Source organism: Danio aesculapii, chromosome 14 (genome assembly GCF_903798145.1).
Source record: "Danio aesculapii chromosome 14, fDanAes4.1, whole genome shotgun sequence".
Classification (NCBI taxonomy): Eukaryota; Metazoa; Chordata; class Actinopteri; order Cypriniformes; family Danionidae; genus Danio; species Danio aesculapii.
The window spans coordinates 47806719-47834517 of NC_079448.1; the positions used below are offsets into that span (position 1 = coordinate 47806719).

Sequence of the window (27799 nt, forward strand, 5' to 3'; positions counted from 1 at the left end):
GATCCTATGAAAAACATTGCATGATAATCTTATGTACACGACTCAGTGCGTCTGTTTTCTGCCCACAGACACATGTGTCAGGATCTGGCTCAGCTCAGAGAGTCCTGTGCACAGTTTGAGGAGCTGCAGAAGGAAAACACGCAGCTCGCTTCACTCAACGCTGAGAGCAAAGCCCAGATTGACTCCCTAACAAAGGTCTGTGCAGTATTCAAAAGTGTTTGTGTGTGAGATCTGAACGATAAAAGCAATTACTATAGCGCCTCGGCACACAATATTTCTGCAATTATGTTTGCCTGGAGGTCCCATTGAGCTGAGATCTCGCAAAATGGCCCACTTTGAATATTCCCTTTCAACCAGGTAATTGTTTTCGGGCTGCTTTCTTATCTGAAAAATCCTCAACGCAATTAGATTTAGCCTCCTCGGACAGCTGTGCTGAAAATGCATCTTTGCGAGATTAATGAAATCTGTTATTGCTCAGGTTTTTCCTAAAGAGGATAGTCTGTTCTTGATAATGCGGGTAAGATACTAACTTTAAATATGGCAAGAAACTGAAGTTGTGCTCATATTTTTTCCCTATAGTGTGATTATATCTAGTTATATTTAGGATTTTTGGTGGTTCCACTTTGGCCAAATCCAAATTCTACCCCTTAGCCCTTCCCCTTACCCCTACTCCTCGTTTTTGCGCGTTCACGTGAAGGGGTAGGGGTGTCCCAATTCTCTTTAGCGTGAAGGCGTAGGGCTAAGGGAAAGGGCTAGATACCCCTCGAAAGAGAGATTTTTCAGGACCACACTAGAAACCAAGGGGGTAAGAAAATTTCCCAAAATACACCAGCCACAACGGCAGCATAGCTGCACCCAGAAGTCAAGTCAAGTCAAGTCAACTTTATTGTCAATCAAACCATGCAACAGTACATTACACAGCAGACTGAAATTGCGTTTCTCCCATACTCCAATGTGCAATTTAAAACAAAACATGATACACACTAGACATAAACTAAACATTTAACTAATATAGTACAAGATAAATTGAATAAATAGACAATAATAAACTATGAACAATTACCATATATCCTATTGTTCCAGAAGTCAGGAGATTCAGTGTTTTTTGTCATTATTACGAATTTTTACAACAAACAGACACATGTTTTAATATATTCATAACCGCGTTCATGTTTTACCATCATGCTTTAAAAAAAAAAAAACGCAAAATTTCACCATCTATAATCCCTAATAATACCTCCTGTACAGCAGTCCCACAACAAACTGACACTTGATGACACTATAATACCCTGTCAGAAAAGTCTAGTGGCTGAGAATGAGCTTTTTACAGAGTCTGCTATAATGTTATTGTTGTTTTCGTGTGTTTACAATGAAGAAAATGGCCACTGTGTAAATGCACAGTACAGTTATGAGCTTAATGCCACATTATATCATTATGATAACATATTATATGCCTTTAGTGATTTCCTAAAGATAAATACCAAAAAAATAAAGCAACTGAAATAACTACAGCAGTCGCGATCATCGATCTCATATGATACAAGAGCTCACGATGACATATCATCACCTTAGAATTATAAGGTTCTGTCTGACAATTTTGTCAAAATTGAGTTATTGACATATTCTTATTAAATGACAACTTATTTACATTATGGGATGTTTTTTTATAAGTTGTTTACATTTTAAGACTTAGGGTTAGGGTTAGGTTGATCCTATTTAAAAAAACAAATGTTACACACATACTGTTTGCAATATGGAATGCAAAAACTTTGAAGCTCAGTATCTCAAAATCATTCAGAACGCAGATAGAACCTTATAATTCCAAGGTGATGTTATGATGACGTGTGCTGTCCCATTTCTTAGGGGTAAATTTTGAAGCACTTCCCCTTCACACTCTGTTTGAAGGGCCCATGGGGTAGGGGTACAAAAATAGAATTGGGATTGGGCCTTATTAAGTTCCACATATGAAGTGGTCCGAACTACTTGGTACTTGCATCAAAAAATAAACACAATGTACTTACTGTGTACATAGTGTATTAAAGGTTACTTAAGGTGGGATACGGCGGGTAGGGTTAGGGACAGGTTTGGAGGTATGGGTAGGTTTAAGGTTGGGTTAAGGTAAAGGATGGGTCAACAATGTAATTATAAATGTAATTACATAAATAAATTACATATAGGTATTTAATCAATCGAAGTATCGATAAGCTCTGACGTTAACGGTTCGCTATCAGTACTGGAGAATTATTGCTGAATAAACATTACTTACAGTAGCATAATTTAACTGACCAACCATTTCTAATTTGCGATATTTCACATTCGCCTGCACAGTTGGCAATCTCACATGAGAAATGCTTGTGTTTCCGGCAAGCGCATTAAGTATAAAGCCTTCACAGTTGCCGGTTGCGTGCGCGCATTAAGTGGAGGCTTGCTCTAAGTGCACACACATAGCTCGCGACACAGACTTGCGCGCACACACAGCTCGTAAGCTTGCGGAGAGAACCAACTGGATTGTATTTCCCGAGTGGACAGCGACAATGCCCGTTGCAACAAACGCAGCAAGTTGTTTTCTTGTATAAGCAGAAACGCAAGCAATCTGGCTAAGTGAAAGTATCTTTCAAAAGTGCAAGGAAAAGAAATGAACAGTTTTTGACTGCCTGGCTACTAACGGTAACTTCACATCATCCACATCGTTATGCCAGCAGTCAATCACCTACAGTAAATTAATATAATATTAATAGTTAAATAAACACACACATTCGGTTACAATGAAAACAGTATTTTTTTCTGCAGCAGCTTAAATAAATCTTAAACATTAAAAATGCTTTTACATCAGCTGTATATACAAATATAGCCTATGAATAACCTAATAATAAACTATGCTTATTAAGAAATGATAAAAAACCTGCTTATTTTTACTCCAAAACTGCATTACACACAGTTAACTCTCAGAACACTGTTAACTCATTTATGTGAATGCTTTAATGAAAAATCATAAACATTATCTTATTGAACTGCATTTTGCAACTCTAGAGGGTATTTTTAGATGTACACAATACTGTTCACAACAAACCAAGAAAGATACCGTCTGCTGCCAGAAAAGTCAAACATGCTGATTTTTCTCCAGAAGAATGGTTAAAAACTGAGAGTCATTGTCCTTCAAACCATTGTACATCATTTACAGGATAAAAAAAAAAAAGTTTTACATTTATTGGTTTTGTTTTATTTTACATTAAAAACATAATATAAAATTGTGTTGTTAATTCTGTTAAATTAAACAAAACAAAAATCTACCGATAAGAAAACTTAAAGTACCGAATCGATAAGTGGTATTGATAAAAGTAGTAATATTGTTAAAACCTTAACGATACCCATCCCTAACTATAACTAATTACTCTTTTAAAGGGATGTGCGCAACACTGGAGAGCAGTAGTACTTCAAACATGTTTTTATACATACATTGCTCTGCATTTGCTCCATTGGAATTATTTATTTAGAATATTTTGAAGTGCCCACAATAATAATAATATTTTACTCTCGCAACCAGGATCTGGTTAATGAGAGCACCCAGTCCCGAGAGTTATCCAATCAGATCACACAGCTGAACCGAGCTCTTGAAGAACTGAAGGCCAGGCTTCAAATGGCATCACAGCAAAGATCCACTCCAGATGTTGCTTTATCACCTCCTGACTCGCGCGCAGAGAGTGTCGAGGGTTGTGAATCAAACAGACAGTCTGCAGACCGCCAGGAGGACACTGTCAGTACTGCAGATAAGGTGAACCACAACCAGAGCTCCAGGCCTGCAGACTTTATCTTTGCTGGAGAAGATGATGAAAACACAAGGAGCAAACAACCACACACAACGGCAGAGGCTGGAGGCCAGGAGGCGCTGAGTCAACGGCTGATAAACACAGAGCGTGAGGTGAGATAAAGTGCAAAACACTCATTGAACGTTCACTCTATATGTGTCTTTATTAAAACGCTATACAGAGTTTGAGATTGTATTTGCATGTTGAAATCAGGTGGATAGTAATGCATTACATTCACTCGTGTCAGTTTTTAAATGTTTTAAATTATCGTCTTTTATTTATGTGTTCTACTGAAATTATAATAAACATCAGAGGTTGAAAATTAGATTATACATTTTAACATAAACATACATATTGTTCATGCTATATTATACATGCATTGTATTATAACATCATATTATACATACACCCACCGGCCACTTTATTATGTACACCTTACTAGTACCGGCTTGGACCCCCTTTTTGCCTTCAGAACTGCCTTAATCCTTCGTGGCATAGATTCAACAAGGTACTATATTCCTCAAAGATTTTAGTCCATGTTGACATGATAGCTTCACGCAGTTACTGCAGATTTGTCGGCTGCACATGCATGATGCGAATCTTTTGCCACCAGATCACAAAGGTGCTCTATTGGATTTAGACCTTAGGCCATTTGAGTACAGTGAACTCATTATCATGTTCAAGAAACCAGTCTGAGATGATTCATGCTTTATGGCATGGCGCGTTATCCTGCTGGAAGTAGCCATCAGAAGATGGGTACATGGTGGTCATAAAGGGATGGACATGGTCAGCAACAATACTCAGGTAGGCTGTGGTGTTGTCACGATGCACAATTGGTACTAATAGGCCCAAAGTGTGCCAAGAATATATCCCCCACACCAATAAGCCACCACCAGCCTGAACCCTTGATACAAGGCAGGATGGATTCCTGCTTTCATGTCGTTGACGCCAAATTCTACTTTACCATCCTAATGTCGCAGCAGAAATTGAGACTCATCAGACCAGGCAACGTTTTCCAATCTTCTATTTTCCAATTTTGGTGAACCTGTGTGAATATGGTGTGGTCTTCTGCTGCTGTAGCCCATCTGCCTCAAGGTTGGACGTGTTGTGTGTTCAGAGATGCTCTTCTGCATACCTCGGCTATAACGAGTGGTTATTTGAGATACTGTTGCCATTCTATCAGCTGGAACCAGTCTGTCCATTCTTCTCTGACCTCTGGCATAACACAAGGCATTTGTGCTCACAACTGCCACTCACTGGATATTTTCTCCTTTTCGGACCATTCTCTGTAAACCCTAGAGATGGTTGTGCGTGAAAATCCCAGTAGATCAGCAATTTCTCAAATATTCAAACCAGCCTGTCTCACACCAACAACCATGTCACGTTCAAAGTCACTTAAATCACCTTTCTTTCCCATTCTGATGCTCGATTTGAACTGCAGCAGATCGTCTTGACCATGTCTACATGCCTAAATGCATTGAGTTGCTGCTATGTGATTGGCTGATTAGAAATTTAGGTTAACGAGTAGTTGGAACAGGTGTACCTAATAAAGTGGCCGGTGAACGTATGTTATAATGTTATACAAATGTTACATAATTGAGTATTTATTTATTTATTTTTAACTGGCCTTACTTTCACTCATACTTAACTCTAGAGTGGCCCAGAAAAAAAATCAGGTTCATTGGGATCCTCCTGACCCCAAATACAGATATAGGGTAATCTACATTTTTATATGATAAACTATACATAATTTTTTACAGTCAATTCTCAACTTTGCATTTATGCAGAGCTTGTGTAAATATTTTGTCCTTTTTTTATTCATTTACTACACAAACACACAACTATGCCATAATTTGATTTATGAAAAATTATATTTTTAATAAAAATCACAAAAGTTCCGACCTAAATTTGATATAAAAGTTTTCCAGATATTGGTTTATATTTTAGGAATGTTTTAGGTCTGTAGACACCAATTCAGGTTATTTATTATACTTTACATATATTACTGTAGGTTATATTTATTGATAATATATATACAAATTAAGGATACCTGACTACTGGACAAAAGGCTTGTCGTCGATCCCAGTTGTAGGAGCTTGACTTCCAGTTGATCATTTGGAAAAGTGGCAGAAGGTAGATTTTTCTGTTGAACTGTGTCCCAGTCATCACAAATACTGCAGAAGACCTATTGGAACCAGCATGGACCCAAGATTCTCACAGAAAAAATAGTTTGGTGAAGGAAAAAATCATGGTTTGGGGTTACATTCAGTATGGGGTCGTGCGAGAGATCAGCAGGGTGGAAGGCAACATCAACAGCCTGAGGTATCAAGACATTTGTGCTACATTACAAACTACAGGAGAGGGCAAATTCTTCAGCAGGATAGCACTCCTTCTCATACTTCAGCCTCCACATCAAAGTTCCTGAAAGCAAAGAAGGTCAAGGTGCTCCAGGATTGGCCAGCCCAGTCACCAACTATGATCATTATTGAGCATGTCTGGGGTAAGATGGAGGAGGAGGTATTGAAGATAAATACAAAGAATCTTGATGAACTCTGGGAGTCCTGCAAGAACGCTTTCTTTGCCATTCCAGATGACTTTATTAAAAAGTGATTTGAGTCATTGCAGAGATGTATGGATGCAGTCCTCCAAGCTCATGGGAGTCATACACAATATTCATTCTTTTTCCACTGCAGCATGACTTTATATTCTCTACTGTACATTATTTCTGTTAAGTGACAAGACTTATGTCTAAGCAAAGTCAGACCTTACTGTCCTAATTAAATAATTAAAAATCAAGGCATGATCATATTTTATTTTGGTAAAATAAGCATAATCTAGAGGCCTTTGCCTTTCATATGAGCCACTGATACCAAATGGTCAACTAGAAGTCAAGTTAGTATTTGTTGGTCCTAAAACTTGGATAGTCAACAAGACTTTGGTCAGGTAGTGTAAACATGTAAATGTTCATACGCTCTTTAAAAAAAATCTAAATATTAAAACCTTTAAAGTATTTGAGATGCTGATGACCGTTAAACACATCATAACAGTCTTGTAAAAAGACTCCATTAAGAAAAGTATTATTACTTGTACCATTGAGTCGTGCTACTTGTACTTGAGTGAAATCCCGCTTTACACACCTGTGTCTGAAATGTATGCCTGTGGTTGTATCCCAGAATGCCGTGCTGCAGCGAGAGCGTGAGGTGTTGGTTTCTCAGCTGACTCAGTCTCAGTCGGCCTGCGCTCAGCTTCGAGAGCAGCTGGACACCCTGCAGCGCCACTCCATCTCACTGCAAGAAAACGGCGCAAAATTACAGGCCCTCAACACCAAACTGCAGGTGAGTGCTTGATTGAGTGTGGGTTGCGGATCTCAAAATGGACCCTCGATGCTGAAATAAAGACCGGGGTATTTTAGAGACTGACATTTGTTTAAATCCATATTAGCTTTTATGGTGGGCGGACGTGCCGTTTCAGTCACAGCGTTGACGGAGCACCACTTTATATTTTACAGGCCTCTCATAAACGTGTTATTTACACCCAGATGAGCACATGCGCTTTGTTTGAACATTTCTTTCACTCAGATAGATCTCTCAGAGCGCTGAACATCAGTTTGACACGTTGTAGTAGTTTTAGTTTATTTACATGAGAGGCCAAAGAGGAACTGTTCTTCTGGGGTAAAAAGACCTCAAATGTAAAATTTACCATGCTTTCAGACCTTTAATATAGTTAATTGTTAAATATATATGTATGTACCAAGCGGCAACATCCCGCTCTCCTTGTGAAGCTAATACGGAAGTAACTGAAACTGCAATTCATCGACTGGCCATTGGGGGCTGGCTCCAGAAACTCCAGATGTCCACCGACTGCTATGCTAAATTGGCCATTTTTACAGCTGATAAAAACACGTTTACAGCCTGGAACAAAAGATGTTTTGGGTCATATAGCTAATATTACCTTTCATGGCAATTGTGAGAGGGATGAGCTCATTCGTTTCATTGATATTAGGTGTGCAAAATTAAGAGCGTGGCCACTTGAGTGACAGCTAGGTCTCACTGGTCACCGTCACGTCACCTCAGCTGATTCTGGCTGATAGCTACTGAACTTGGCATATATAATAATAATAATTTCTTACATTTATATAGCACTTTTGTAGACACGGCAGCCATATTGCGCCAGACCGCACACCACAGAGTGATGAAAGACAGAGTGATTATGATATTCGGATGCTTAGGATGATGGACGGAGGCCAGTGGGCAAATTAGGCCAAGATGCCAAGGTTAAACCCCTACTCTTTTTCGAAGGACATCCTGGGATTTGTAATGAACACAGAGAGTAAGGACCTCGGTTTAACGTCTCATCTGAAAGACGGTGCAGTATAGAGTCCTCTCTACTATACTGGGGCATTAAGACCCACACAGACCGCAGGTTGAGCGCCCTCTGCTGGCCTCACTAACACCACTTCCGGCAGCAACCTAGCTTTCCCATGTGGTCTCTCATCCAGGTACTGACCGGGCGCATCCCTGCTTGGCTTCAGTGAATGACCATGTGAGAGTTGTAGAGAGCTAGCTGCCGGCTGATATATATCATATATTTGTTTTGTTTTATGTGGCTTTACACAGTCATTTGCCTTTTGAGATTATTGGATTATTTCTTACATCAGATAGCATACTGCGCACTTAATTGTGCCAAAAAAACTATTAAAGTGGCCTCCATTTCCCAGGTGAGTGAAATTCTTATATACTTTTATCTATAAATGTATTTGTTTTAAAAGTCACCTAAGATGAAAATCATCTTTTGTAAGCTGTTTGCACAGAACTATGTGTAGGTATACTGTGTTCACAGTCATATTGGAGTGATAGAAACCCAGTCTCTTTTTTTAAATTTCCTGACTTTAAAATAGGATCCAAATCCCTCCCATTTGGAGGCCAACCACAACATGATGCAGGACTGCGGTTTCCCCGCCCACCGATTTGATTGACAGCCGCGTATTAATATGTCTCCTTAGCAACACGTATAATCATATCAACAAGACAAGACGTGCGCAAAGCAACTGGGATTAAAAGATCTGTTCAACTCTCTGTGATCATCAGTCATCATCAAATTTGATCAAGAATGAGTTTTACAAGTTTAAAATGTTTTAAAACAGTGCATGTTTGTAATAAGTTACAGTGATTTTACGGTCTTTATCACCACAGCCGCATGTCAATAAAAGAAGACGATTCAATCCTGGTTTGTGGATGTCAGGTTTATATTTGTATATTAACATAACGGATATCCATACAGCAGTGGATATTAACCTGTGGATATTAATATTATTTGCCATGCAAAAACAGTGCAAAGTTAAACACACGTGCTGTGTGTGTGTGTGTCCGCTGTGCGTGTGTGTTTGTGTGTGTGCGGGAACTTCGTAACAACATTGTGTGTGACTCATCGTTGCAACTCCACAAAAAATACATCAAATACTCATTGGGAAAGTTCTTACGATCTGGCACAATATGGCTGCCGTTGTGTCATCCTGTTGAATGCTGCACAGTGGTGTTGGATGAGATTCCCCCCAAAAACGTGTAAAGCGAGTGTGCAGAAAACGCTATATAAAAATGTAAGGAATTATTATTATTATTATTATTATCATTAATAAAACTTAGGAGACTAATAAAGAAAACCATCAGAGTAAACTACTGATGACATTTCTTCTAAATTCAACATGAAAGTCGTTTAGAGCATTTTTTACATTTAATTTTGTAAACTACTGATGATATTTCTTTTTAATTTGAAATGAAAGTTCTGTTGTTTGTGGCGTTTTTTGTTTCTCTCAGGTGGAGCAGGCATCTCTGAGCGCTGAACATGCGTCGACTTTAACACGTTGCAGTGAAAGCGAATTGCGCTGTGCAGCTCTGGAGGCGGAGTCAAGGGCATGGCTTAAGGAGAAGGAGGAGTCAGTGATGCGGCTGGAGGCTGTAAGGCGGGATCATGAGAGATTGACAGCTCTGCAGCAGAGGCAGGAGGCGGAGTTAGAGGAGCTGCTCGTCAAACACAGTCAATTGAAAAGCAGCCATCGCAGTCTAGAAGCTCAATGTAAAGACACTGAAGTCAGGTACAGTGATTAGAGAAAATGTAGAGAATAAACGTCTATTAATTTTTAATTAAATCACTTATTCACAGTCGAAATCAAAATTATTCGCCTTCCTTTAGTTTTTTCTTTTCCAAATATTTGCCAAATAATGTTTAACAGAGCAAGGGATTTTGTAGAAAATTAATTAATGTAAAAGACCACTTGAGTATAACATTTTAAGTATATATTCTATTCAATTCAATTGATGTTTATTTATATAGCGTAAACATATTTATATATGTTTATTTATATCTACTTTACAAAGTAGATTTTGTCAAAGCAGCCTAACATAGAAGATTATAGTAAATTGAAACTGTGTCAGTCCAGTTTTCAAAGTTGAAGTTCAGTTTAGTTCAGTTCAGTGTGGTTTATTATTCACTGCTGAAAGTCCAAACACTGAAGAGTAATCTATCGATCCGCAGCTCCACAAGTCCCAAACCAAGCAAGCCGGGGGTGACAGTGGCAAGGAACAAACTTCATCAATTGGCGAAAGTGAAGGAAAAAATTTATATAGATATAAAAATATATAGATATATATTTATAGTTGTGTGTTTGAGAATAACATAGTTTTTGTTTTATTCTCTTCATGACTGATAACATTTCTGTTTACTTAAAATTTTCTCCAATCTGAAAATCTAAAGGAATATTTTATATTAACCTACTGACACATTTATGAACATTTTAGTTAAATTACGTCTGACAAACCCAGAAAATCAGTAATCAATATATATATATATATATATATATATATATATATATATATATATATATATATATATATATATATATATATATATTTATACATACATACATACATACAAAAACAGTAAAAGTGTAATACAGTTTCATATTTGGATTCATTTTTTCCATCCATAAAAAAAAAGATCATTAATTAAATATATATATATATATAGAGAGAGAGAGAGAGAGAGAGAGAAAATAATATATATATATTATATAATAGCCTCCCTGAATTATTAGCCCTCCTGTTTATTTTTTCCCCAATTTCTGTGTAACGGAGAGAAGGTTTTTTCAACACATTTCTAAACATAATAGTTTGCATTGCATAATAGTTGACATTTAAATGCTTAACTAGGTTAATTAGGTATATTAGGCAAATATAATGATGGTTTGTTCTCTGGACTATTGAAAAAAAATATAGCTTAAGTGGGCTAATAATTTGGACCTTAATATGGTTTTTAAAAAATTTAACACTGCTTTTATTCTAGCCAAATTAAAACAAATAAGACTTTTTCCAGAAGAAAAAATATTATCAGACATACTGTGAAAATGTCCTTGCTCTGTTAAACATCATTTGGGAAATATTTGAAAAAGAAAAAAAATTCAAAGAGGGGCTAATAATTCTGACTTTAACTGTGTATATATTTAATATTAGTGTATAGTTTAGTATTATTTAATATATAGTTTAGTATGTTGTACAGTTTAGGCCATTTATTCTAGTACTTATTTTTCAATTCAATCCAATAAAATCTTTACATAAAGTATGCTGGACAACTTTTTTTCTGAATGACAAAAATTTTTCATGTATTAGTTTTAAAAAATACTAAGTTAAAATAAACATTATTAATAATGCTTTTAATATGTTTAATTAGTTAATGTTAGTTAATGCACTTACATGAATAAGCAATATAATTATTACAGTATATCTAGGTCTGCTAACATTAGTTAATGAAAAGTTGTTCATTGTTGTGCATTAACTACCTCAATATTGTTAACAACCACAGCAGTGGATATTTATAATCCATTATTAGTAAAGGTTTAACTAATATTAATGAATGCTGTGCAAGTGCTCATTTTTAATTCACGTTAACTAATATACTAACTAATGGATAAAGTGTGATCATAATTATTGTAGTATTGGTTTGTTGATAAAGTAATGTTCATTAAGATCACACAAAGCAGGAACATGAAAAAACCTAATTATCCCTTAATTAGTGCTTCAATTAAGGGAAACTTTCATTTAAGTCTTGCTAAATACTCTAAAATACTGTACCTGTCTAGATATAAGGAGCTGCTGGAGCGAAAAGCGCAGCTGGAGGAGGCAGAGGAATCGATACGCATGGAGAGACAGAAAATGGAGAAAGTGACACAAGGGCAGCTGGAGAGCGAGAAGGAGCTGGAGAGACTGAAAATGGACAATGAAAGGTGAGAGATAGTTATAATTGCACTCACCGCCGCCACAACACCGGGCTGGAGTTACAGCAGAGCAGATTCATGGGAAAGAGTGAGGAAGTGAAGGTGATGGTTCAGCCAGACTCACCACAGTGTGAGTCACTTCACTGCAGTTTCCAGAAGCTCTTGGCATGGCGTGACAGCCTGCCAAAAACATTTGTAAAGCTTCTTGCTTTGGTGAACAGGACGAGAGAAAAAACATGCACATAACCCAGGAGGAGTTTTTGTTCGGTGTGGTGCTCTGATCAGCTGTCTAGATGAATGGTCAGAGGTGTATATATACAGACTGACAAAACCGTGCCTGAGCTTCACCGTAAACCAAGAAATATAGCTTCAGTTAAACAAAAAAAAACAAGGTAATACACACTGTAAAAAGCGAATAGTTGACTTTACTTAAAAAAAAAGAGAGTAAACTCATTACTTTATAATTATGTAAACAAACTATGCGCATTATTTTAAAAGTTAAGTCAGTATTAGGACCTTTTACACAGCGACACCAGTAAATATCTGGAAAATTTCGTGTACGACTGTACCAGTTAATTCAAATATGTGCTGTTCACACAGGCAAGGACATTCCTGAATTTTTCCTGAAAGGACCATTCACACATCTATTCCAAAATACCGGTCGTTATTGTATTAAACATGAAGGGCCCTATCATTCACCCGGCGCAATAAGGCGCAGGACTTGTTTGCCTCCAACGTGTTGCTATTTTCAGAACAGCGCAACAGTAGTTTTCCCTTTTTCCGCCACGTTGTTTAAATAGCAAATCTATTTATGCCATTTAGTAGACTCATTGGTGTTCCGATCTAGAAAAGAGGTGGGTTAAGGCGCATTGTTGGCACGTTGCTATTTTGAGGGACTTATATAGACTCCGCAATAGACCAGCTGAAAGCAGGTCTAAAGTCCAGCGCAGAGTGTGTCAGTTGTGCGCCTCGCTTACACATTGCTTAAAACACACAGGATGTACAGCAATACACAAGTGTATTGTGCAAAAGCTAGACTGTCGGAATACGCCCCCTTGTGGCAGTCGCAGATTTTTTAGTTTTGTAACGCACCATGGGAGAGAAGCTGATTCTCACGGTGTATGAAATAAATCAGTGCAAAAGCCAGAGCCTTTATTCTCTGTGCGTTTACCATGGTTGAATCAATGAATACTAGAACTTCATAGAATACTTACAATTTTGGAGGGAATGTGGGGACAGCATTAAAAAAAATACTATTATTTTTATTAATACTCGTTTATGAATAGAAATGTGTTTGTTTTAAAATATTGACCTCTCTCTGATTCTAAAAGTAACAAAAAATAAGTAATTAATCTCATCTCGCGCACTTAGATCTAATTGGACAACACATGCAGTCGGCTAGTCACAGTCTAATCGCAGAATATCAAATATTTTAGTGGATCCACAGCTCAAATTGCATCTCAATTGTGTGCATACGGAGAGGATGGGAACATTGGAAATTAATGGCTTTCATGTCTGTCGCTTGTCAGGTGCCGAGGAAAGGCAGATTACCACTCCAGGTTTTTTTCCAATGAGTATTTTAATGAGTGCCATATAAAGGAGTATTTCAGTAGTCTATGTGTAGTTTTTTAATTTGTTAGTTGTTCTGTTGGTGATCTGCATATGGTGTAATTGTTTAACTGTGCTCTGCTGATGGTGTGCAGATATCAGAGCCTGCAGAAGGAGTGGGTTCAGGTGCAGTCGGAGCTGCTGGCCCAGAGCTCAGTTCTGCGGGCGGAGATGAGTTCAGCTCAGCTGGAGAGAACCAGACTAGAAGGAAAACTCAACTCTCTGAAAGAGCAGAACCAGCAGCTCGACCTCAACCACGTGCGGCTCAGCAGCCAGTACCAGGTCTGAGATCACAGTTTATCCATTGTTTTACAAGTGCTTATATTACTTATTGTTTATACAATGATTATATTATGATTGTTATTTTTTAATTATACTTACAGTTGAAGTCAGAATTATTAGCCCCCCCGTATATATTTTCCCCCAATTTTTTTTTAACGAAGAGCAGATTTTTTCCAACACATTTCTAAACATAATAGTTTTAATAACTATAATTTTTAAATAACAGTTATCTTTGCCATGATGACAGAACATAACATTTTACTAGAAAATTTTCAAGATGCTAGTATTCAGCTTAAAGTGACATTTTAAGGCTTAACTAGGTTAATTAGCCAAGTTAGATTAGTTAGGTAAATCATTGTATAACAGTGGGTTGTTCTGTAGACTATCAAAAAAAGGGCATAGGCAGAGGGTGAACAAACTCCAGGGTAAGGCTAATATTTGCGCTGTCCTTTAATGCATTTAAAAAGATTTGCGACCGACCAAGAAGAGGTTTTAATAAAAGCACCGCCTGTCTATTATATTCAACACGCACATTAAATTATTTTATTAAACTAACCCACTGATCTACACTACCGGTCAAAACTTTGGGGTCAGTTTATTTATTTTTTATTATTATTACTTTTTAAAAATCGAATTAAAATTATTCTGTTCATCAAGGTGGCATTTATTAAATATTCAAAAATTGTTAAATACTTATTTATTAAATATTTATTTATTACTTACAGTTCATTCTGTTGTGGCTACCCCTGATTAATAAAGGGACTTCCAATAGGAACTTAGCACAGAACTTCTATGGATGTTGAGACTTCAATACCGGACAATAAACTAAACTGAAGCTGCAGTCACACTAGTGTTTGTGTGTGCGAAATTATGTCGTACACCATTGCGAAAAGGGGCGGGATTAAACAAGATTATTAGACATTAAAAAAAGCGAGCGATTGCTCTATGTTTTAAATTTCTGTCCAGAGAGGTCATGTTTTAATCCTCGATTGGTGTCACACAGTCAAGTGATGCGATTTCGCAGGTCAGAGTTCACTAAGCTTGAACTTTGCACCGCAGTGACCGGCGAAACTTGACGCATGACCTTGCGTTTCCGGTCTGACGCATTCGCGTGCGTATGAATGGAAGTCTATGGGAGGAAAAGCTCAGTGTGACCGCAGCTTAAAGCAGGGGTATAAATACACAGGACACGATTACACAAATTACAAACAAGGGTGACACAGCAGGTGGAACTCATGATCATTAGAAAACAGCGGAAACAAAGGGGTCACATGACAAACACAAGCACATGTATCATGGCACAACATAACATCACATGACACAACACAGAAACACCAGACATGTGACAGTATTTGAAGTGTTTGGTTCTTTTGGGAATATGCAAACACAATAATTGTGCTACACCAACAATATCTACACCAACAGATCATAATTGAGAAATACACCACTTTACAACTGTAAAATATTTCAATAACTAATTTATAAGAAATTATTAAAGTAAACACTATTCGTTAGTTCGTTACTTTATTTTGGGTTTAAATTTTACACTGACACCTTTAAAGGCTAATTTTATCATATAAAAAATCTGAGAATAATCAGATTAACTGCAATAAAATATTTTAAATTAGTTTAAAAATGTATGATGTGATGAACTCTTTGTTGTACCACTCATTTATTTGGACAACAATTTATACTAAATACATAAATGTAATTTAGGTAGCACTTTATTTGAAGTAACAATTCTCACTATTAACTATGAGCATTTAACCCAGTGGTGGAAAGAGTACTGAAAAATCATACTTAAGTAAAAGTACCGTTACTTGCCCAAATTATGTAGTGCAAGTAGAGTAAAAGTATCTGTCGTAAATATTACTCAAAGTATGAGTAAAAAATAGCCCTTTCAAAAGAACTCGAGTAGTGAGTAATGAGTATTTTTACTCACTATTTTTATATGCTGTAAAAAGCTGTTGCATTTACATGTCATTTGTGGATGTGTGCAAACATAACATTCTGTAGCACATTTAGTTATTGCCCAGCAGGCACACAATGTCATAAGACGTTAATATTAGGTTAGATTTAGGTCGTGGTGTCAGGTGACCAAAATTCAATGTCTAGTCAGCGTCTAACATCAAATGACAATGATATTTGGTTGATTTTAGGTTGCGTTAGAAAGTGACCAAAATATAATGTCGAGCCAACATTTTAAACCAACGTCATATTGTCAAATACTGACATTTATTCGTCAGGTATACGGCAACCAAAATCGAACATCTGATTGACGTCATAGTGGTAACATTCACACAACCTCAAGCTGTAACAACATCATTAGATGATGATATTTGGTTGATTTTAGGTTGTGTAAGAAAGTGACCCAAATCCAACGTAGAGCCAACATCTTAACCTGACATTTATTGAAATTACTGACATTTATTCGTCAGGTATATGGCAATCTGATAGATGTCATATTGGTAACGTCCACACAACGTCAAGCTGTAACATCATTAGACATTGATATTTGGTTGCTTTTAGGTTGGACGTTGGACATTGACGTTGTCTGCCTGACGTTGGGTTCTAATGTCAACCAGATTTTCATTTGCAAAAAAATGAAACTGCTGCAAAGTTTTGATGAGGGAATCAGTCATGAAGGTGGTGGTGTCATGTATAAACTTCATCAGAGCAAACGGACTTAAACACGGGCAGTTCAAAACCTTTCTTGCGGAGCTAGAATCTGCTCACGGAGATGTGCTTTACCATACTGAAGTCCGATGGTTAAGCCGTAGAAGAGTTAAGGCGTTTTTACGAGCCAAAGTTAACCCAAAGTTTTTCAGTGGAGAAACCAGTGGCCCCAGTCGCAGTTGAAAAGTGTGTGGAAGTGCTGGAAATGCTGAAGGCAGAGATTGACGTGCGATTCGGTGAGCTACACGTCTACGCTAAAGAAATCCGCCTATTCCAGAACCCCTTCGCTGCTGACATTAAGGAAGCCCTGCCTTTGCATCAGTTTGAGTTGGCTGAGTTACAGAACTGTGATGTTCTGAAAGACGCATTTAAGCCCAACGCTCTCATTCTATGCTGCCCTCCCCAATAAGACATACCCAAACATCAAAAGGCATGCAATAAACATGTCCACACTTTTTGGCAGCACATATATTTGTGAGCAAACGTTTTCATGCATGAAACTGATGAAAACTCAGATGAGATCAAGACTCTGATGTACATTGGCATCAGTCTTTGAGACTGGCTGTGACAGGAATGGAACCTGACATTGGACTTCTCACCAGTCAGAAGAAGCCCACAGTTCACACTAATTAATATGCAAGTAAATGTTTTGAATTTGAATAGCACTGAATATAAAAAAAGTCATTATAATGGTGATAAAGTTCATTAATATATCACTTGAAAAGAAATGATCAGTTGTCTGTTTGGTGCATAACAAAATAATAAACTTCTCTAGCATTAGAAGGTATAATACATACAGTTAAAATCATAATAACACTAGTAGTCACTCTCGACCATGTCATTTTCATTTATACTGTAAAGTGACCCCCCCATTAAACAAGGAAAGAGTATGTGGACCTCTCAAAAAATAGTTTGGGGACCCCTGATCTAAACAGTCTCTGGGTCATTGCGTGTAAAGATTTTGGACATCTTCTTACCTCCTAACAGTTTTCTGCAATTATAAATCGCCGACGTCTTGAGGTTGTTCATTATGATGTAATTTACCACCTATGTGTGATTTGATTGGACAGGATTCACAGGACTGATTTTTCTAATCCCGATAGACAGGAAAAATAAAGCAGTGACTGCAGGTTGAAGGAAAGTAGTAGAGTAAAAGTACCGATACAGAAAAAAAGAACAATTTCTGTGAAAATCTACAAAATTACAGTGATTTGAGTATTTGTAATTAGTTACTTTACACCACTGCGCACTACTATTAATAAACAGCAAATAAGGAGTTTATTGAGCTGAAAAAGTCACAAGCAATGGTTCATTAATAGTGAGAATTTACTTTAAATTAAAGTGTGACCATAATTAATTTCTTAATGCTCGTTTTAGCTCCTTACGCAGCTGAAGGCAAACATGGAGGAGGAGAACCGACATCTAGTGGAGCAGAACCAGAATCTGGCCAAAGAAAACAAGGCTCTAATGGAGAGCAGCCTGGAGAGCCGAGACCAGCAGCACAACCAGCAGAGAGAGTATCTGTACGAACACACACCACTCACGTCTGTCCACAGCAGCGCATCAGTAAATAACACTCACCTCACCTCCATCTGTCTCCACCACAGGGATAAACTCAACGAGCTGCGCAGGGAGAAGCAGAAGCTGGTGGAGAAGATCATGGATCAGTATCGGGTCCTGGAGCCTGCTCTGCCCAGCATGAGTCCCCTCAAACATCCAAAGTTAGTCAGGCTTTCACAATTAATAATAGAATTGAAATCTGAATCAATTTTTGCATTTATTCGCCTCATTTTCTATTCAATTGTGCATTTTAGTGACATTTTAAGAACTAATCTTTGCTGGATCAGCTTGTCTGATGGTGATCATAACCACACTTTTTTGATGCAAAAATAAATATGAGTGCTCATTCATTCATTTTCTTTTCGGCTTGGTCCCTTTATTAATGTGAAATCGCCACAGCGAAATGAACCGCCAACTTATCCAGCATATTTTACATAGCGGATGTCCTTCTCGCTGCAACCCATCACTGGGAAGTATCCATACACACTCATACACTACGGACAATTTTAGCCTACCCAATTCACTTATAGCGCATGTCTTTGGACTGTGGGGGAAACCGGAGCACCCGGAGGAAACCCACACCAACACGGAAAGAACATGCAAACTCTACACAGAAATACCAACTGACCCAGCCGAGACTCGAACCAGCGACCTTCTTGCTGTGAGGCAAACGTTCTACCCACTGCGCCACCGTGCTGCCCAAAATAAGTGCTCACCAAACTATTTTACTACAAAGTATTTATAAGTTGATCCAGTTTTATAAATGTTGTTATGAGATTAGCATTTTAAAAATGGATTATTTTTAAATCAAAATTTATTGTCATCCATCATTTAAAAAAATAAGAATCTGGTAAAACTTGTTTTGAAAGAAAAACTGTAGCCTATGGCCAAATGAAAACTGGCCAGCTCATTCAGCTTTCCCAGTCAGAATTTGACCACTTGAATAATCTATTGTCATGAGACTGGTATTACAGATTCCTTAATCATACAGAGAACACTGATATAATTTATTCCCTAATTGACACAACTTCCTGTCCACAATCTTGAATTAGTTTGAAAATCTGTTGTTTTGAACTCTCCGTAGATTTTTAACCAATTCATTTTCCACAAAATTTGGATCAGACCATGCTGCCAAAAAGTTAGAGAATTTTCAATTTGCTCTGTAGCTTGTTGCTGTGCTTGTTTATGATGTGGCCGCTGGGCTACTTGGCCCCGATAATTGCTGCTTGCAGCTATATTAAAACAATACAATTGTCTTAAAGCCTTCCTCTATCTATAATTTTCACAATTTATGATGGCATAGCAGTCAAAAATGGGATAAATGATCTCATATTGGGGGACTTTGTCAGTGGGGAAGGTGAGTCTTTTGAACCACCCGAACCCCGCCCTGGGGTTGGTTTTCAATAGTGACATTTATATTACACTGAACTGAACTAAACTAAACTTGATTTGTGAAAACTGAACTGAAGGCGTTTCAATTTACTAGAACTTCATCTAGAAAAGAAAAGTGGTCAATATAGAGATCGATAGAGGAGCCACACATATTACTTTACAAATCATACACAGTGTTAAGTTGTTTTGTGGTGTTTATTTGCTCAAAAATTCGTTGATATGTTTTTGTAATTATCATTAGTGTGAAAAGGAACAAAATGTATTGGTGTCATACTGCCCCCCTAGTGTTCATTTTACATTAGAAACAAGTCAAACATATGTCGAAGTAAAATTTTCACAATATTTTTTAGCTTTAACTAACCAGTTTGGGTTTATTTGTTTGGCTGAACACAAAATAAGATATACTGAATAAATAATGTTAGAAACCTGTAATCATTGACTTCTATGGTATTCGTTTTTCCTATTATGGATGTCAAGGTCAGGGGCGCTGCTGGCCGGTACGTGTCCAATGAAAGCATTTTCAGGGAGAATGTTCTGGTGGGCCCCTAATAGTATCTATGGGGGCATCAAAACGGTATGGGCCCTAAGAATCGTCCTAACTCTCCCCCCTCCCCAGCAGCGCCTCTGGTCAAGGTTTCCACGATATTCTTCAAAATATCTTGTGTTCAACAGAAGAAAGAAACTCATTAAGGGTTTAAACCACATGAGGGACAATAATTATTACATTTGTGTGTGAACTATTCTTTTTATATACATAATATTATAATTAATTATTCTTAGGGTAGCACAGTGGTCGCCTCACAGCAAGAAGGTTGCTGGTTCAAGTCCTGGCCAGGCCAGTTGGCATTTCTGTGTGCATGTTTGCATGTTCTCCCCGTGTTGCTATAGTTGAAATGGATGAACTAAATTGGCTGTAGTGTATGAGAGTGTGTGTGAATGTAAGAGTGTATGGATGTTTCCCAATACTGGGTTGCAGCTGGAAGGTCATCCGCTGTGTAAAACATATGCTGGATAAGTTGGCGGTTCATTCCACTGTGGCGACCCCTAATAATCAGAGACTTAGCAGAAGGAAAATGAATGAATAAATAATTATTCTTTTGCTGTTTTTTACATTCCACCACTTTTCTATTTGACTTTTCCAACCTGTCTGAACTTTCCGATCACATATCAGGAAGTCGAACTGGATCGCGGACCGCATGAAGAAGCTGATCAAACCTAAAGGTGGGAGTAAAGAAGGTCGAGCTCACTTTATCGCAGCCGGCAGTGTGGAAAACCTGGCAGATGCGGTGGACGGATCGGCCGTTTCTTCAGCTCCAGGGCCTGGTGAGACTGCAGACTGTAATAACATTAGATGTATTGTACCAGAGAGCGTAAGAGAGTGCCAATAAGTTCAGACTGCAGGTTCCCTGGACTCTGTAAAACACAGGAAAGGTCCCCAAAAGCCTGTAACAATGAGTGATGCTGTTAGCCTAGCACATTATGCCATTCCCTTGGATCACAACCAGCTGTAGTAATTCTGTGTTAATGCGACGGAGCAATGGAAAAGAATCTGCAGATCAAATGAATATTGCATTGAGATTTGTGTAAAATAAATACTAAATACTATAGCAAACCAGTATGGAAATATATCATACATTCTATGTATATAATATTGGAAACAACACATAAAATGGCATTATTTTTTACTTTTGTACCAACGTTTTGAGTAAATAAGAGGGAATTATTATTAGTTTTTTATATCTGAAAGTGAACATGGTTTTGTTTTTCCTTCCGTTTTTGTATAGATATTGCACATATAAATCATTATTAAAATAAAATGCACAAATCCAATATAACAATAACATCAAATATCCAGTTTATGGGTAAAAGGAAAGAAAATTAAACAACAACTGTTATTTTAGTACAAATATGTTTTAAACGAGTTTCTCCTCCAATTCTTGTGTGTCTGGATGTAATGTGTTTTTAAATTCTAATTTTTATTTTCAGTGATCATTTTAAATACATTTAGATTTGATTCTGACTGTACAACAAAACATGCATAACTATGACTTAAACAGGATATTTTGCTGAGCTGATATATTATTATGACTATACATTAGTATAGTTTTACAAAACATTTAACATTAGTTGGCATCTAACACATTAAACATGAGCAATACATTTGTTATAGTATTTATTTAAAAAATTATTTTTAAAATCTTACTTAACATACAGCCATTGTAATATCATGTAAAATAATGTTTACCAATGACATATAAAAATATAACATTTTAATTGTCAATGTTAGTCAATATATAAGATTAATAAATGCTTGGGAAAAATTCATATGAGAAAAATAGGAATTTAAGGGACAATATGCTTATAATGCTTTAAAAGGATGTCAAACTCAAGAAGACTTGTCATCTTTAATATTTAGAATGTGTTTATTAATCTAAGAATAATTAACTAACATTTACAAGTATAGTGTTGTATTTTGTATACAAATATATAAATCCCATAACGATCTTTACCTCACCAGGTAGAGAAAATCAATAAATAAATAAAAAAAATTTTCATTTTACAAACCACACTTTCGTCTATCTGACCCCTCAGTTCATGACCAGGACCCCATCAGCGCTCCAGTCTCTCCAAGCCCACTAAGGAGAATTTCATATCAAGTTGAAGAAGAGCAACCTAAGGCTAATCTGCGAACCGGACGCCGCAAACTGGGCTCTCGGCACGGCTGGGCTCTGGGCAAAGGCAGAGGAGGAGTTTCTCAGTCCTTCAGTCCAGGAGACCAGCGATCTCAGCCCCGCATCCGCCTGCGCTCCTCTCAGACCGGAGCCTCGGCCCTCTGGGAGCACGACAGCAGCCCTACAGCCAGCCTGGACAGCCCTAGTGAAGAGGGCAGAGGTAAACATGATGCTGGAGGGGGAAATTACATGCATTTGTGGAAAATATGCATTAAAAGCATGTATTTGTGAAAAATAAGCATTTGAAAACTTGCATTTGTATTTATTAGGAGCTGAGAGTAATATCTGTTTGTGTGTTTTAGTCGATAGTGAGGAGAACATCTCACCAGCACATTCAGACGTCAGTCGTGTTTCATCTGGAACTGAAGGTTAGTCTGTGGTATTGGGAGAACAAATCAAAACATGCACATTTCATATGCAAATTACAATCAAACACTTTTACGGTTTCTTAGAGAATATTAAGATTATTACAGTTATATATCTTTTAAATAAAGGTTGATTTGGTATGGGTTTGAGTAAAACAATATGTTCTCAAAAAATTACAGAATAACAAATGTTTAATCTATATTTGCTGGAATGGCCCTAATTTTTAGTCATAACAAATGTTTTTATTACTTATGACTGAAAATCAAGGTTATTCCAGCAAGTATACATTTCATAACTGTTGAGAAACAAAAAAAAAGAAACAAATAAATGATCAGAAAACATGGCACCATTTTGGTTATTTTATGCAGAGAAAGAAATGCTCTAATTAACAACACAGTAACATGTTTGGATGATGATTTGACATGTTATCATGCCAGACCAAAACTAATATTAACATTTTACTCAAGTCCAAACCTATTAAATATTAAAGGTGAGAAGAAATCACATCCCATATAGTTTGTGCTAAAAAAAAACAAAGTTCACTAGCATGTGTTAAATTAAACTATTACAGACTATTAAGACTATTACAATTAAATCTTTTTTAAAGAAAGATTTATCTGGTATGGGTAAAATGTTACAATTTGTTTATTTTTAAAAAAATATGTTCTCAAAAAATGACAATTGGTCAGAATATCAAATGTTTAATCCATATCTGCTGGAATTGCCCTGATTTTCAGTCATAACTAATCAGGATTAGTCCAGCAAATATAGATTTTAATAACTCCACGGAAATATTTTTTTTTTGTCTGAATTGAATATGCAGTGGACATCAGAAAACATGGCAGCTTTTAGGTTATTTTATGCAGATAAAGAAATGCTGTAAATAACAATATAGTAATATACAATATAGTAGTTTGGATGATGATTTGAAATGTTATCAAATCAGACCAAAACAAATATTAGCATTTTACTCACGCCCATACCTAATAAATATTAAAGGTGAGGAGAAATAACATCCCATATAGTTTGTGCTAGTATGTGTTAATATGGAAGGTGATTGGGGACAAACATCTATAAACCAGGAGCATAAAATTTGTCAAATTGGCCACATGCATAGTTTCTCTGTGTTGACATGTTATTTAATATGCTTATAGACTGTTTCAGGTGCCTAATTATTAGCATAAAGTACTGGATATCCCAACCATCGTGTCTCAAATGTTATTGGCTGTTGTGCTTCACACATTGATCGCCTCAAACTGGCATGCTGACATGTATTTTGTTCAACTTTTGGATTAATAACAGGATTTCTGCTGGGTCTTAAAATGTCCTTAATATAAAAAACCTACAATTTAGGCCTTAAAAAGTCTTAAATTCAATGACATAATGTGTTGTCTGTCTTAAATTGTTTTCAGGGTTTCCGCAGGGTCTTAAAAAAAGTCTTAAATTAACTGAAACATTGTGTTGTAGGTCTTAAATCTTTTTTAACAGGTCTTAGTTTTCCTTTGTTCATGTATTGCTACCCAGTCTGGCCAAAACCCATACAATCACCAACAATCCATCTAAAAAACTTAACTTTTATTTAAAAAAGCAATTTTGAACTATTTATTATAATGGTTTAATTATTTTCCTTACAATAACATTTGTTTAAAAGTGCTCTATGTATTTACTGCTGAGGACACTGACCTGGAGAGATTGTTGTGCATAGATTTAGTTTATTATAGTTTTTAAAACATTTGTTCATTATTTTTTATTTTAAAGAAAGTTTATGTTGGAAAAAAGTGTATGGATACAAGTAGAGCTTGTTTGTGTTTACACACTATTTAAAATATTTTGCTAAGAAATATAAAAAATATTTACATTTTTTATTATTAATTTATTATTGTATTATTAAATTATAAAACATTTTTGATAGGGCAAATAATAATCTTTTCCATCTAGGCCATTTGAAAAATTCCTTTAGCCCTTTATGAGTCTAAAATTTAATTCATAATGGTCTTAAAATGTCTTAAATTTAACTTGGTGAAACCTGCAGAAACCTTGGTTTTAAACAGGTCTTAATTTTGCTGTCCAAGTAAAGCTACTCAATTTGAGCTGATATCCATCTAATGGCCAACAACACATCTCAATAAAACCCTATTTTTTATATTTAAGTTTTTTTATTCCAAAGAGATAGTTCACAACAGCTGTTAGACATTTTACAGCAAATTCCCCGAATTAAATTCCCTAATCAGAGAGGGGGTGGGGGCAACTAAAAACAATTACACAATTCCTCATGATGATACTGGGCCATTAGAAAAAAAAAAAAAAATCTTAACCCTGTATACTGTAAGTCTAATATTTCATTCTTTATGGTCTCAAAAGGATCTAAAAAAAGTCTTAAAATTGACTTGATGAAACCTGCAGAAACCCTGAATAATAATCCTGAACATTTTTATTACCTTTTATTTATTAAACATTTTAATAATGGACGTTTAATGAGATCTTTGTTCTTCTCCTTTAGATTTTCACTCCAGTTTTGACAAGCCACAGGACTCGGACAGCAAACACACTTAAAGCAGTAATAATTCTTATCCATTGGTTTCAAAACTATTTTACATACAGTATGAAACATCCATAAAGTATATAGTATGCACTTCAGCAAATAAAACATGTTAAACACCAATGTATGATACATCCATCATTCAATACGCTCCATATTTACCTCCAGAAATATTTGTTAAATGTTAAACAGTGGCTGCAGTTTCTATCCTCACCACTGTGTGGCAGTGCAACGCCCATTGGTTGCTGTGCTGGTGCCTTTGCATCAGTACAATCATGAGAGTGTCTCCTACAAACTGATGCTAACAAGATATTTATGAGAGCAGAATTAATTCATGCCGTCTCGCTGACACTTCGGAGACTTTGACATTTAGGAAGGAGGCAGAAGATGATGGGGGTCTTAAAACAACGTCGGCGCGGGCAAAGATTTTTTTTTGTTTTTGACAATCCTTGGCTGGGATTGAATCATAACTCAAAAAAAAAAAAAACGACAAATGGAACGCTAATACAATTCATGAATTATGCAGTTGTCATGGCAACATTAATCAAAATGCGTCAGTCCGTAGACCTTTCTGTCGATGAATTGATGATATACCGAGCGCAGCGATGCACAGAGTTCAGAGATTGTCATCCAGTAGACAGCATTTTAAGCATGCAAAATGTTTAGCCCAAGCACTTTAAATCAATTTATTGTCACGAAGATGCCAAAAACGCTGTTCTCAGCCTTGCGAGAGATGATAGAGAAAGGGAATTGTCAAGTTGTCAGAAATTGGGCTGAAATTAGAGGACCCCTGAGGGTAGCCTTCATTAAGTTGAGAGGAAAATGATTATTATGCGATCTCAAGGCCTGATTGCCTCTCTGATAGGGCTCTTAAGACAAAGCAATGCCATTTTTACTTGCAACTTATTCAATATTCGGCTACTGCGGGATGAGACGTGACCTCCAGACTCCCCGGAGTTTGTTGAAGATATATCAAGTCTTTGTGGGGATCATCTGAAATATGGTCAGCCCTGATAGGATCTTTCAGTATAGCACTCTCATCTAACCCCATTCGTTCCCGCTCTCGGTCTGCATCAGCTTCTCCTTCCCTCCCTCACTTGTTTCTCCCCCAGTGTATTAAAGGCTTTGACGCTCTCAGTAAAAAGCTGATTTATTTTGTGGAGGTATCGATCGCCCTCTGCATTAAAGATTATAATTCATTACCTCGGCCCTTTTAATACATTAAACATTCAAAATAAAAATAAAATAAAATCCAGCTAGGTGAGAGGAGAGCACTCAGACACTGTCCACTAGCACATGCACTCCATTTCAATCACATAAACACTTAAAAGATGGAAAAAAAAACTGCTTTGTCAATGCCACTGTGCTTTCATTTATACATATGAGTGTGTGTGTGTATATATATATATATTCATTTTCTTTCAGCTTAGTCGCTTATTTATCAGGGGTCACCACAGCGGAATGAACCACCAACTATTCCAGCATATGTTTTACTTTTATTAGGTACACATGTCCAACTGATGGTTAACACAATTTTCTAATCAGCCAAGAAAGGCAACAGTAACTCAAATAACCACTCGTTACAACTGAGGTATGCAGAAGAGCATCTCTGAATGCAGAACATGTCAAATTGAGGCAGATGGGCTACAGCAGCAGATGACCACAACGGGTGCCACTCCTGTCAGCTAAGAACATGAAACTGAGGCTACAATTCCCCAAAATTGGACAATAGAAGATTGGAAAAACGTTGCCTGGTCTGATGTCTGAGTCTCGATATGGCTGGTGGTGGTGTAATGGTGTGGGGGATATTTTCTTGGCAAACTTTGGGCTCATTAGTATCAACTGAGCATCGTGTCAACGCCACAGCCTACCTGAGTATTGTTGCTGACCATGTCTATCCCTTTATGACCACAGTGTACCCATCTTCTGATGGCTACTTCCAGCAGGATAACTCGCCATATCATCAAGCGTGAATCATCTCAGACTGGTTTCTTGAAAATGACAATGAGTTCACTGTACTCAAATGGCCTCCACAGTCACCATAGCTCAATCCAATAGAGCACCTTTGGGATGTGGTGGAACGGGATATTCGCATCATGGATGTGCAGCCGACAAATCTGCAGCAACTGCATGATGCTATCATGTCAATATGGACCAAAATCTCTGAGGAATATTTCCAGTACCTTGTTGAATCTATGCCATGAAGTATTAAGGCAGTTCTGAAGGTAAAAGGGGGTTCTACTCAATACTAGTAAGGTGTACCTAATAAAGTAGCCGGTGAGTGTATATATATTTGCCCAGTACTGGGTTGCAGCTAGAAGGGTATCCACTGCGTTAAACATACGCCGGAATAGTTGGCGGTTCATTCTGCTGTGTTGAGTCCTGATAAATAAGGAACTAAGTCAAAGGTATGTATAACACACACACACATACACACACTGTACATACACAGTTACACCAAATATACATATACTTGGGAGTCTAAAAATGGTTTACAATATGGTTATACAAAAACAAGCACACAATGTCCTATAAAAATTCATATAAATAATGTTTCACTGTCATTTAGCTT

The 27799-nt window shown here is 36.9% G+C and overlaps 1 protein-coding gene across 1 annotated transcript in view; it reads left to right on the forward strand.

The window, feature by feature from the left end:
• Nucleotides 1-25350, forward strand: part of ccdc88b (coiled-coil domain containing 88B) — a 55555-nt gene extending 30205 nt beyond the window's left edge. Inside the window, exons 18-29 of the mRNA XM_056472551.1 lie at nucleotides 69-195; nucleotides 3545-3919; nucleotides 6980-7141; nucleotides 9620-9897; nucleotides 11938-12081; nucleotides 13776-13962; nucleotides 18016-18161; nucleotides 18246-18359; nucleotides 20762-20913; nucleotides 22183-22482; nucleotides 22625-22690; nucleotides 25189-25350. Coding sequence (XP_056328526.1) covers nucleotides 69-195; nucleotides 3545-3919; nucleotides 6980-7141; nucleotides 9620-9897; nucleotides 11938-12081; nucleotides 13776-13962; nucleotides 18016-18161; nucleotides 18246-18359; nucleotides 20762-20913; nucleotides 22183-22482; nucleotides 22625-22690; nucleotides 25189-25241 — 2104 coding nt within the window. The 3' untranslated portion in view covers nucleotides 25242-25350. The remainder of the gene's footprint in view (nucleotides 1-68; nucleotides 196-3544; nucleotides 3920-6979; nucleotides 7142-9619; nucleotides 9898-11937; nucleotides 12082-13775; nucleotides 13963-18015; nucleotides 18162-18245; nucleotides 18360-20761; nucleotides 20914-22182; nucleotides 22483-22624; nucleotides 22691-25188) is intronic.
• Nucleotides 25351-27799: the final 2449 nt, after the last annotated feature.